This window comes from Balaenoptera physalus (assembly GCF_965194825.1).
Source record: "Balaenoptera physalus genome assembly, chromosome: X".
Classification (NCBI taxonomy): domain Eukaryota; kingdom Metazoa; phylum Chordata; class Mammalia; order Artiodactyla; family Balaenopteridae; genus Balaenoptera; species Balaenoptera physalus.
The window spans coordinates 44504618-44518005 of NC_138903.1; the positions used below are offsets into that span (position 1 = coordinate 44504618).

Here is a 13388-nt window from a genome sequence, read left to right on the forward strand (position 1 = left end):
AAACAGAAATTCATTAAAAATCACAATCTCGTAAGCTTTATAATATTGGAAAACATCAAATGAAACAAAAATATAGTGTAAAGTTGATTATACAGTGTCATAGCAATTTATTTGTGCATATTTATATGCATATAAATTGAACTAGAAAATTTAAAAAATTAAAAAAATTAACAGCATTTAAACTTTCTTTTGTTATGTTTCTATAGTTTTCAACATTTTCTAACTTTTTATTTATAAATCATATATCAAAAAGAACCATTATGATAATGTTTATTTTGTGTATAGTTCCCCTAAGACCTTTTTCATCCCATTGGGTACTATTATGTCAGACTTTTGTTGTAATAGAGAATAGAACATGCTGATATCTATGAAACCGAAGTATAAGTGATTGGTGTAATGTCTGTACAAGGCTTAGTAGATGGGCCCCCACTGTGAAGAAATGAAAGAGGTATCATTAAAAAGAAAAAAATATTTTGCATCTATGTTCATCAGGGATACTGGCATGTAGCTTTCTTTTCTTTAGTATCTTTGTCTAGTTTTGGTAGCAGGTGATGCTGGCCTCATAAAATGAGTTTGGAAGTATTCCCTTTTCTATTTCTTGGAAGAGTTTAAGAAGGATTAGTATTAATTCTTTGAATTTTTGGTAGAATTCACACATGAAGCCATCAGATCCTGGGCTTTTCTTTGTTGGGAGGTTTTTGATTACTGATTCAATCTCCCTATTTGTTATTGGTATGTTCAGGCTTTCCGTTTCTTTCTGATTTAATTTTTAGTAGTTTGTATGTTTCTAGGAATTTATCTATTTCTAGGTTATCTAGTTTGTTTATAATAGGTCCTTATGATCCTTTTTATTTCTGAAGAATCTTTTGTAATGTCTTCTCTTTCATTTCTGATTTTATTTGAATCTTCTCTCCTTTGTTTCTTCATCTAAGAGTTTGTCAATTTTGTTTATCTTTTAAATAATTACCTCTAGTTTTGTTGACTTGTTATAATTTTTTTCCCTATTTGATTTAGTTCTGCTCTGATCTTTATTATTTCCTTCGTACTGCTAACTCTGGGCTTATTTTGTTGTTTTTGCTGTTCATCGATGTGTAAAGTTATGTTGTTTATTTAAGATCCTTTTTTTAATGGAGGAGTTTACTGCTATAAACTTCCATCTTATAACTGCTTTTGCTACATCCCTATTTTTATTATGTTGTGTTTTCATTTTTGTTTTTCTCAAGATACTTTTAAAATTCCCTTTGGATTTCCTCTTTGATCTAATGGTTGTTCAAGAGTGTATTATTTAGTTTCCATGTATTTGTGAATTTTTCTATTTTCCTGCTGTTATTGATTTCTATTTCATTTTCTGTCATGGTCAGAGGAGATACTTAGAATTATTTCCATTATCTTAAATTTGTTATAACTTGTTTTGTGACCTAAAATGTTATCTTTCTGGAGGATGTCCTATGTGCCCTTGAGAAGAATGTGTCTTCTGCTGCTGTTGGGCAGAAATTTCTGTCTATGTCAGTTAGGTCAATATTGTTATTCAAGTCAGCTGTTTCTTTATTGATTTTCTGTCTGCATGGCCTACACATTATAAGTGGAGTATTGAAGCCCCCTACTATTATTGTATTGCTGTCAATTCCTGCCTTCAAATCTGTCATTGTTTGCTTTATATATTTAGGTACTCTGATCTTGGGTGCATATATGTTTATAATTGTTAATTTTCCAGTTGAATTGACCCTTCTATCATTATATAATGTCCTTCTTTGTTCCTAGAGGCAGTTTTAGATTTAAAGTCTATTTTGCCTGATATAAGTATAGTCACCCCTGTTTCTTTCGGTTACCATTTGCATGCAGTATCTTTTTCCATCCCTTCACTTTCAGGCTATGGTGTCTTTAATTCTAAAGTGAGTCTTTTGTAGACAGAGTATTTCTGATCTTGTTTTTTAAAATCAATTCAGCCACTCTGTGCTCTTTGAATGATGAGTTTAATTCATTTAAGATAATTATTGATAAGTGAGGGTTTACTATGACCATTTTGATAATTGATTTCTGTATGTCTTGCAGTTCTTTTGACCCTCTTTTCCTCTCTTGCTGTCTTCCTTTGTTATTTGATGATTTTTTTTATAGTGATCTGTTTTGGTTTTCTTCTCTATGTCTTTTGTTTATCTATTATAGGTGCTATTTTGTGTGTGTATGTGTGTGTGTGGTTAGCTCGAGGTTTGCATAAAATATCTTGTAGTTATATCCTTCTATTTTAAGTTGTTAAAAAATTAAATTTAATAGCATACCAAAATACTTTTACTCCCCCCAGAACTTATACTTTATGTTCTTTTGGTCAGAGTTTGATCTTTTTATATTGTGTATCTGCTAACAAATTTTTATCTATTAACTTTTATATTAGGGTTAAAAGTAATTCATGCACCATTATCATTAATGAAACACTTCAGACTGATGAAAGGTTTGAGCCTGGGAGACTTAAAGAAAGAATAAAAAGGAGAAAACTGGAGATAATGAGCTGCTTAGAAGACTAGATTAAAAGGTTAGCTCCTTCTGATGAATTCTAATGGAACCATTGACTATGAGAACAGGAATGAACCTTAAAGTCATCTAGGGACTTCCCTGGTGGTCAAGTGGTTAGGATTCCATGCTTTCACTGCCGAGGGCCTGGGTTTGATCCCTGGTTGGGGAACTAAGATTCCACAAGCCACACAGCTCAGCTAAAAAAATGTCATCTAGACTCCAGATTCTAGATTCTAAAGCATCTTTAGATCAAGTCATGTAGCCTTTATTTGAATGCTTCCAAAGGTGGAGGACTAAAAGTTTCTTGCAAAAAAGTCCATTCAATGTTCCTAAAGCTCTAAATTTTAGAAAGTTTTTTTCCAAATCTTTGGCCTACTAGAAGAACTTTCTAACATTCAGTGTGAGCTTCGAGAATGTCATCAGCTGTCTCTTGAGGTAGAAAGCTCCTTGTCATTGGAAATATTTAAAGCAAACTATGTACATAATTGCTTCTGAGCATGTTGTATAGAAAATTAATTTTTCATAGTGACATCAGCAAGATGATGGACTAGAAGTTCCCAATGCTCTTCCCCTCCCCCACAAAAACAACAAATAAACAACTACATGCCATCTAGAATATTCTGGAGTTGAAAGAGCTCCAGAATACAACAAAAAAAGTTGCAGAAACTCATGGAGCACAGAGACAGAATCGTCACATAGAAAAGTGTAGTAAGCAGTTCATTGCCCCATCCCCCAGTCTGGCAGAGCTTGGGGCCAAGAGGAATCCCCTTGGCCTGACCTCTCCCAACAAGGGGAAAGAAGAGCAGGAGGACTCCAGTAGCCTACATCATTGCTGTGGACACAAGCATCTTTCATCATGGTGGTGCCCTGAATTCTTCATTGCCGTTGAATCCAGGTGATATAGCTGCCTGGAGCCCAAACTGCTGTGACCACTCCCCAGAAAGAGCTACTGCAGCATCCCTTCCCAGAGAAGTTTCCACAACTGCACCCCCACTGGGAAAGTGCTGATGCATCCCTCCAATCAAAGCTGACACCACTGCATCCTGCTCCCCCTGCCAGAGCCACAATCCTCCCTTCTGAAAGCATGTACACACCCTGGACCCCGGTTCCATGGCTGCTCAGCACATACCCATGCCTCACATACTAAGGCTACCATCATGGTGAATACACCTGCCCACCAGCCCCAGGTACCAAAGTTGTTCTAGATGCTCCTGAGCTCCAACCCAGGTACCATGGCCACTCTGCAGGTGCCCACTCTCCAGACACCAACACTATTGCCACCACAAATGTGTCTGTGCCCCTGATCCTGGCACCATTGCTACCACATGTGTAACTGTGTGCTGGACCCAGCAACAAGAGGGATACCCTTGGCAATGACTTCCTCCTGTGGAGGAAAAGGAGAACAGGAGGACCAAGCAGTCTTCACCAGCAAGGAACACAATAGCCCTTACCATCATTATGGAAACTCACAGCCTTGGTTGCTGAGGTCCTCTGCAGTTTTTGCTGACACTGACCTCAGCTGATGGAGCTCTACAAGGACTATGCCTCTGTGCCCTCCCTGAAGCCAGAACCACTGTTGCACACCCTGGAGCTGGAGCCACCATTTCCAAACCAGTTGGCACTCTCACACCCACCTATAGGTAAAAGTCTTTACCCCTGAAGACAGTTCATAAAGTCCTGAAAAGGCAAGTGTGCAGACATCAACACAAGGCTACCAGAAACACACAAAAAAAGCAAGGAAACATGACATCACCAAAGAATTACAATAATTTTCCAATAACTGATCTAAAAGAAATAGAGATCTATGAATTTCCTGGAAATGAATTCAAAATAATTGTTTTAAGGAAGTTCAGTGAGCTATAAGAGAACACAGATGGACAACTCAATGAAACCAGGAAAGCAATACATGAAAAAATGAGAGGTTCAACAATAAGACAGAAATCATAAAAAAGAACCAAACAGAAATTCTGGAGCTGCAGAATACAGTGAATGAAATGAAAAAATGCAAAAGGGAGCTTCAACAGCAGACTTGATCAAGCAGAAGAAAGAATCTGAAAACAGGTCATTTGAAATTATCTAGTTAGAAAAGAAAAAGAAGAATGAAAAAGTGTGAAAGAAAGCAAACCTATATACACATTATGGGAGACCCAGAGGAGAAGAGGGAGAGAGAGAAAGGGGCAGAAAGCTATTTAAAGAAATAATGGTTAAAAGCTTTCCAAATCTTGAGAGGGAAATGGACATCCAGATTCATGAAGCTCAAAAATTTCCAAACAATATCAACCCAAAGAAGACTACACTGAGACACATTATAATCAGATTGTCAAAAGTCAAGGACAAAGAGAGAATTCTGAAAGCATCAAGAGAAAATTAGCTCATCACATGTAAGGGAACCCCCATAAGACTATAAGCAGTTTTCTCAACAGAAACCTTGCAGGTCAGGAAAGAGTGAGATGATGTAATCCAAGTATTGAAAGAAAAAAAACTTACATCTGAGAATACTATACCTGGCAAAATTATCCTTTAAAATGAAGGACAGATAAAGTCTTTCCCAGACAAACAAAAACTGAGGGAATTTGTCACCACTAGACCTACCTTACAAGAAATGCTTAAGGGAGTTCTTCAAATTGAAATAAAAAATCATGCTAAACAGCAACATGAAAGTATAAATCTCACAGGTAAAGGTAAATATATAGACATATACAGATTAATGAAGTTCTTCCCCACTCTTTATTCTGGCATTGATAATCCTCCACAATCAGGCCCAACCTACCTCTTCAGACATATTTAAACTTTCCCAAACTCTTCTGGTCAAATGGAGTCCCCGTTTTACTCTATTCCAAAAAGGTTTTGTTTTGTTACTTAGCTTTTCCTTATACCAAGTCCCCTGCTCAGGACTTCCTCCTGCCCCTAATCCCCTGCCACCAATAAAATCCTATTCATCTTTCAAGGTCAGTCTCAAATCTCTCCTCTATTAACTCTTCCTAGGGGACTCCAGACCATTAATCTCTTCCTCCCCTGAACTCCCATACCACTATACTGTGTTTCATTCATCTGGCAATCAAGCATCTGCCTTGTAACATCTCTGAAAACTTATTTGTCTCGAATATTTTCACTTAACTGTTTCTTTGGTGTGTCTTATGTCCCCAACTATCTAAAAAGCTCATTGAGATCAGGATCCAAGGCTACACCTTCTTTTCAACTCTCTATGGAACAGAACTGGGCACCTAGTAGGGGCTCACTTCTTAATGTGTACTGACTGGTTTTAGATAGTTTACCCCATTACTTTGTAGTGACTTTAATAGACCACTAAGTCCATGATTAACCTTTTTTCACCCCATGTCAGGCACTGACAGCTGATAAGGTGCATATGAGAGAAAGCATATTTGACTCTTCAAGCCTCAAGCAGGACAAATTGCTAAGATGCAGGTAGTGAGATATTTTACTATTGGCTAAAAGTGTTCCTTAATAGATCTAGGTCTCTGGAGCAGCTCCACAGAGGTTGTGATTATAACCTGAAATTCACAACTCTTTCAAGAGAGTTAACAGGCAGATTTTTTTCCTTTCTAGTTTGTGCTGGGTAGTCAACAAGAAGGTGTTTAATTCAGTTGAGTCAGGAATGGCACATCAATGCTCTGATGGCTTTCTCTAGAAGTTCTTGTATTCCTGGATGGATAATTAAAATTCAAGATATTCTATGTGACCTTTTATGACAAATTGAAATTGAGAAGTCCTCCAGTGTGGGTAGAGATAAGCCAAGGAAATGAAAGGGATTGGTCCACAGGGGTGAGAATAGGAGAGGAGTGTGGAAATCATAACTTTTTGTGGCTACCTTTAATGCTGAGCCATAGTGACCATATTGGGGGTGGGCAGGAGGGACAGGATGTGCTTCTCCATTAGGAAAAGAAGAAGAAAATAACAAAGGAGTGAAATGCTGAGTGCTAAGCCATGTAAAGACCATCATCAGATTCTAAGCAAAGAAGCTCTCAATTAAGCATTTACAATGTGGGACCGGGAGAGGTCTTCATGATATGTGGAGACGTACCTAGTCCCTAGTTCAGTCAACTTGTCATATACTCATAGCCATGAGTAGTAGAATGAATAGTTATGAAAGTAAGTGGTCAAAAGCCTGAGAAGTCCTAGGGGAGTGAGGACAGATGGTTTTTCTCCAAGGCATTGTTTTTATATCTAAAATCCATTATTACCCATTATTTTACACTGCTCCACCCCAAATGTTTATAAAAATCCTCTACCCTTTGCTAGTTACTTAAGACATCAAGTTCTTTTTAAGGGTGGATTCATCTTCCCCTTTATCTCTAAGACCTTCACAGCAGAACTTTGCTTTAGGATGAACCATGTATCATTCTCTTTCTAAATCCTGGCTCCAAGATTACCCTCAGATTCATTTATTCATTCAAAAAATACTTATGGAGCCTCTACTATGTGGCAGACACTGTGCTAAGTAAATAAATGACAAAATCCCTCCCCTCTTGAAACTTACATAACTTCTAAGTGTGGTATGTCTGTAGAAGAGTGAGCTGAGGGCATGGCCCAGGGTTTGAATGGTGGCACCACTTGTTGCAGGGAGCAGTAGCCAGGGGCTTGGTATTGCTAAGGAGAAAAGGAATCCTGCCATTCTTTGGGGAGGACTGCTCCTTGCTCTTCCCTCTACATTTCCTTTGTTGTAGACGGTAAACAGAGAGGCAGAATGGCATAATGGTTAAGGACATAGGCTTTGGAGTCACACAGCCTGGGTCCAAATCTTGGCTTTGCTACTGAGTAATTATTTCATCTTGGTCTGGTTCCTTCTCCTTTGTGAGCCTCAATTTCCTCAGCTGTTACTGTAGTCACTCAGCAGCCCCAAGTGAAGACTGCTGATTGCAGCTAAGCTAACAGAAGAACATCTAAGTTAGCTGCTCACATACATCTTGAGTGCCTCATACATTGAGCATACAGTGACATCTACATATCAAGTGGATGTGTACAGAGGTATCTAAACCACATACTTACCAAGGTTTGAGTCTAAGTGAATTACTCCTATTTATAAACAGGTTTCCTAATGATATCCATCCACAATTCCTGACCAGATGGTATCTGCTTCCATCTTATTAGTTCCCTGTTGGAAAGGTGGCTTAGCTAATGCAATCAATTAAGTGTTTACCCATGAGAGTTGTGTAGATTCTCTATTATTTCCCTTACCTTACGAATTTCTCCCTGTTGCACGGTTTTTATGACGTTAATCCATTCTTCCATATCTTTCCGGTTGGGTGCAGCCAGTGTAACTTTTCGTTGTGGTGTGATCACCTACACAAAATCTCACATTATTAGCTGGTTCCCACTCCAAAACTTTGCCCCCAAACAAAGCCTTTGAACTCTCCAAGAAACTAGACAGGTCTACTAAGCACAACCCAAGCCACTTCTTAAATATAAGTCAGAAGCTCCCAGAGCCACTCACAGTTCCTTAGATAACCACCCCAACTAATAATAATGGTAATAGGAATAAACAACACCTTAATGGCACTATGTGCTGGGCACTGTTCTATTGTACTTTATGTATATTTTTTATTTCAGTCTTCCTTACAACCCCTTGATCTGGGCATTATTATTTTTCCCACTTAATAGGATATTTTTCCATGGCAAAGGGAGTTAAATGACTTGCCCAGGGCCACCTAGCAGGTAAAAAGCTAAGCCAGAATTTGAACCCAGATTCTTTGGCTCCAGCACACATGCTCTTAAACACTAAGCCGTGCACCCATCTATTATTCAAATGAGGTTGCCTGAAAATCCTACTTGCTTACTGCTGCTCTATCTACTTGAAAATGGTGAAAGGGTATATTTTTCATCAGGGTGTGCCTCTTTCTGTTTGAGGGGAGAGTGAGAATGGAGTGGGGAAACTACAAATCCAGTTTCTTTCTTTCTTATGGTCAGGGACAACCTGAAGAGGATTTTACTATCATCTCTCTTAATCCTGCATGGTGCAAAAACCTTGCAGGAACAATGAGAAAGCCATGCTGAGGGTCTAGCAGAGGTAGACCATGATCAGGGCTTCATCTTCTCTCAGAGGGCAGGAGGGAGCATGGATAGCTGTAGCATCAGTCATTGCTTCAGTGGCCCTACTTGCCTTCACTACCAGCGGCCCCCACCCCAAGCCCAAATCTTGGAGCTAGAGCTTACCACACCAACAAGCAATTTCTTTCTCCTTGCGCATGTGTCTGTGATAAATGGCAATAGGAACTAGTGGGAATTGTGACAATAGCTGCTCCTTTGGTCCAAACCCATTCTTGTGTGGGGCTGATGAATAGTGCCTCTGTGTTTTAATTAGGCTAAGGGGCAACCTAGCCCTTGGAATTTCTTTGTAGAATGGAGACCAAAAACATTATCTTGCATGCTCATCACCTAAAGGTTAAGATTTTTGGGACTGGGTCAACAGAACCCTCAGCTTTATCCTGGGTCAGTATGATGTAATGAGAGAGAAATGAGAGTAGGATCTTCCTCTTATATCCAACTGCTCTCTTTTCAAAGGAGAATAAACTGTGGACCAGCCATGGAATCAGGGTATTGGGCCCATAGATCTTTAGTCTGCTAAGTACCACTCTCCACCTGCCTGAAGAGGAAACCTGGTCTCCATAACCCACCACTGAGGCTGAGAAAAAGCATGTCTGGGAGGAGGTGGGTAGGAGAATTCCTGGGCCAATGGACTTGCTATTTTTCAGTGAGCTTTCTATTCTGGATTTATGTGAATGACCAAAGCCTTATGACATTTCAGCAGTGACAAGCCCTTGAATACTTCCCTAGAAAATCCTCTGCTTTCTTTGAAGTACTCTCATCAGTAATCCCAGCATAGGATAGCTTTCAGTTTGGATTTAGGTTCTTATCTATTTCATCAAAGGAGAGAATGTCATGTAGTTTGATTATCCTGATATATTCTACAACATATTGGCAGTCTCTTGAAAGCCTCCCAATGATACTCATTTAAATTATCTTCACCAGGAGGATTGATTTTTGTAATAGTCACTCCTCCCGCCCCAAAATCAGCTCAGCTTTATATCAGGCTGGTAATAGGGAACAGGGCTATCACTTTTTTTCCCATCAGTGGGCTGGTAGAAAATATTCACATGAATAATCTTTAGCATTCATTTGCAATGCTACTTTAAGTGGATTTCCATACGCACTTTGGGATCAAAGGAAACTTGGGAAATCTGAACTCTAAAGAGGCAACAGGTGGTTATGGCAACCCCTCCTCCCAGCTAGCTCCCACCCCTGCCCATTCAGTCATTCCTAATCTTACTTACGCAAAAACTGTGGCAAAGGTTTCTACAGCTGCTTTCTGCCAAGGCAACTTGAGACAGATCAATTGTTTCAAAGCGTGCAAACTGGAAAGGTATAAGAGGAAGAGGGAAAAGGAACTGTCTGGTTAATAAGGCAAAGAGACACTAAAAGGTAAACACACACACACACACACACACAGGCACACTATTAGGCATTTTTGGCAGTCATGATCCCATTATTTCTTTGGCTTGAGCTGGGATTTATTTAGCATCATGGTTTTTATTGATATATCATGGGACAAACAAAAAACAAACCAAACTAAACCAAAAACACAACTCTTCCCAAAACTTTTATGTGGATTTATAGGAAGGCTTAGGTAGTTCAGAATTTTTCAAAACTAAAGGTTTACGCTGGAGAAGATAATGGGATATGGTCTATCTAGGGGCCTAGTGGAGCGGGTAAGGGTTAGCCACCTTAATGCTTGCCAACATGTTGGCCCATCTCCCCACAAAACATTTCCTGGTACCCACCCATTAACCCAACTGACAAGAATATATATATATATTCTCTTACCGCAGGATGGTGTGCAAAGCAGAGCCTTTGTCCTCGAACCAGAAAATATCTGAGTTTCCACCTCTTGAAGGAGTTACAGTTCTTCAGCAGAGGTCCTTCCTTCAATATTTTCTGAAAGATAGCAGCATAATGTTGAGTAATTAGATCCATTTGCAAGACCATATCACTTGTCCTCTCAGTTGAGAAGATCAGATATCTGGAAAGCTCTATCTCTGTCACATATCTGAGGAATAGCCCAAGGACCAGGCAAGAACACAAGGAAGTTAGTTCAATCAGAAATGGTATTGGTTACCCTTGGATAACACATTCAGGATGATATAGGCTCTAAGTTTCTAAGGATACATGGCCCAAAAACCATGGAGGACATCTCCATTGGTGGTGGGAGGTGGGGAGGAGGGACGGAACACATAAATATAAGAACTATATTCCTAGGGAAGAACAAATGGTCAGGAAAGAGGCTGAATTCAGTAAAGGCAGATTTTCTCGAAGTCTCCAGGTTGTAGGCCTGGACAGGGCCTTCCTCTCTGCTCTTTTCGAGTGTTCCTTTTAGAATATTAAGTTGGATCACATTCCTTCCCTGCTCACAAGCCTCCAATGGCTTCCCAACACTTTTAGAACCAAATCCCAAGTCTTTACCATGGCCTTCAAGGGATTCATGATCTGGTGAGAGCAAAAAGGGCATCAGAAAGGAACTACCATTTGATTACTTTCTTTACATATCTCATAGTCTGACCAACTGATTTTTCAGTTACTTGTCAGATAGACTGACTCTAACCAAGCATAGAGTCTACTTACCATTGTTACCATTGGGGAGGTTCTCAGATACATTTATAGAATACAAATCAATATGCAAGAGTACCATTTGGGAGAAGTACTCACACCCACCAAGCTGGAACCAAGCCCATGCTGAATGGACGAAGAGACAGACGTTAAGTCATTGGATCAAAGCTCTACCATGAATTCCATCCAACATCTAAATTAGAATTCACCATTTGGTGGTTGTGGAAGTGTTTTATTTGGCCCATCTGATGTTTTTCAGTTTTTAATTAGTTCATAATATTTAAAAGGCAGAAAATTTCAAATAAAAATCCAAGTTTCCGTTTTTTTAAAAAAAAATCAGAAGAGCTGGTAACAGTGGACCTATCTTCTCACATGGCAACAATCTGCTGGAACAGAGTAGCAGCTGCTCCCTTCAGATGGGGCACCCGACTCCAGGAGGTATTTAAGTTTGGGACCCTGTCTGAACAATCTTTTGCTACTCCCATTCTCCCAAATATACACACATCTATTACACTATCTGTTCAATTCTTTAACCAATAAGTTAGTACTAATGGACAGAACCTCTGTATGTCAATTGAAACGTCAATTCATAGCATTCAAAGTTTACGTGAATTGTCTTGATAACTTATGGGAGTTTCAAGGTTATTGTACCACCCTCGATATGTTTACAAAAGAACGGTGCCAAGGAGTCAAGACAAGAAATCAATAAGATCTTGTGGGAAGGTTGAAGGTGGCATGGAGAGTGAGAAATTACATTTAAATTGTTGAAATTGAGTCATCAATGAGAAAACAACTCGTGTAAACACTGTGATTACATCACTCTTTCCTTTCTCTGGTCAGACAGCCTATGGAATACACTCTCAATGATGGTGTTTGGTTTTCTCTATCCAACCTTCTCACCTTTATGCCATATATTCTTCTACACTAACACTTCATGAGACCTAGGCAGTCATATTTACCCCTTTCTGCTAAAGACTTAAGTTCAAAATTTTAAGTGCTCCAACTTTGTACAACTGAAGCCACACCCATTCTGTCCCCTTCCCAAGTTATTCTACTTTGTCAATTACTAAATGCTTCCATTGTTCTTATTTTATCATGTATAGTATCCCTTGTAATAGCCCATTTACAGTTTTTGGCTGAATATTTTACCCTTCCTTCCATTTTCAGTTTAAAACCTCCCTTAACTTCAACTATTTTTTCTTACCCCTGCTGCCATGCCTAGCTCTCTTCTCCTCCTGTTGCTTTCAGGGGTAGGATGATGGGGTGAGGTGGCAATGATGAAACAAGGAGGGGGATTTGTTTCTCCAGAAGATTCCCACAACCCTGGGCCTTCTGGTTCCTTCAGAAAATTCCCATACCCTGTTGATTTGACATACTAAAGTAAGTAGAATTCAGCCTCTTCTCCCCAGCTACTTCCTTCCATCAACCCGTAGTAATGAGCACTATTTAATTCCCCTTCCTGGTACTTAAGAAATGTTCCCTTTTCTTCCCTTACTTGTGCCCTGCTAATAAATAACATCCTGCTATCCATCTAAGGACACAGCAAACCAATTAATTAATTAGTTAATTAATCCATTAATCTGAGGACACAGCAAGTCATCAAAACCTTCAGTTCTCATTCCATGAACTCAGCATTTGTCACAGTCAAGAAAACAAAGACTTCATGGTGCATCTATAATTGGATAGAGTGCTTCATTTGTATTTTCTGAGCTTCTACTATTGACTCTACCTTTTACTAGGCCCTTCAGGGCAGCTAAAGAAGTTACAGGCATATTCCCTGTCATAAAGATATGGAGATATGGACAGTGGGAGGGAGAGGGAGGGACTGATAATCCATGTAGACAAACACGAAGTTATGTGAGCTCAGAGAACCATTTGAAAAAGCCCTGGGAGCTTCATGTTCATTGTGCTAAATGTTTACCTTCTGGTTCAAATGAGAGTTTCCACTAAGATAGTGGCTATCCACTCACACATCCTGCCATTGGGTACACCAGCCAAATCACAATTATCTCCTCTCCGTTCCATGATATTAAACTGGTTGCTTTGAATGCACTAGCTTTAAGTGCAGGGCTGTCTACTCAATGCCCATAGAAGGCTAGCTGGTAACAGAAGAGTCAACAACCTAGCAGGGGAACTGGGGAGCCCAAGCCCAGCTGCTGCTAAGTTCTAGGTGATAGTGATTGAATGCTGACTGGTATTACCAGTTCATCCCATTTTTCAAGACAAGCTGGCAATCCAGGTGAAAATTTGTGTGAAGTTTT

The 13388-nt window shown here is 39.4% G+C and overlaps 1 protein-coding gene across 3 annotated transcripts in view; it reads right to left on the reverse strand.

Moving 5' to 3' along the window:
• Positions 1–13388, reverse strand: part of DGKK (diacylglycerol kinase kappa) — a 171299-nt gene that overhangs the window by 106073 nt on the left and 51838 nt on the right. For all 3 annotated transcript variants that reach the window (XM_082445122.1, XM_082445121.1, XM_082445123.1), the window contains exons 2-4: positions 10348–10458; positions 9798–9878; positions 7705–7809 (exon numbers count right to left, since the gene is read on the reverse strand). In XM_082445122.1, coding sequence (XP_082301248.1) covers positions 7705–7809; positions 9798–9878; positions 10348–10458 — 297 coding nt within the window. The remainder of the gene's footprint in view (positions 1–7704; positions 7810–9797; positions 9879–10347; positions 10459–13388) is intronic.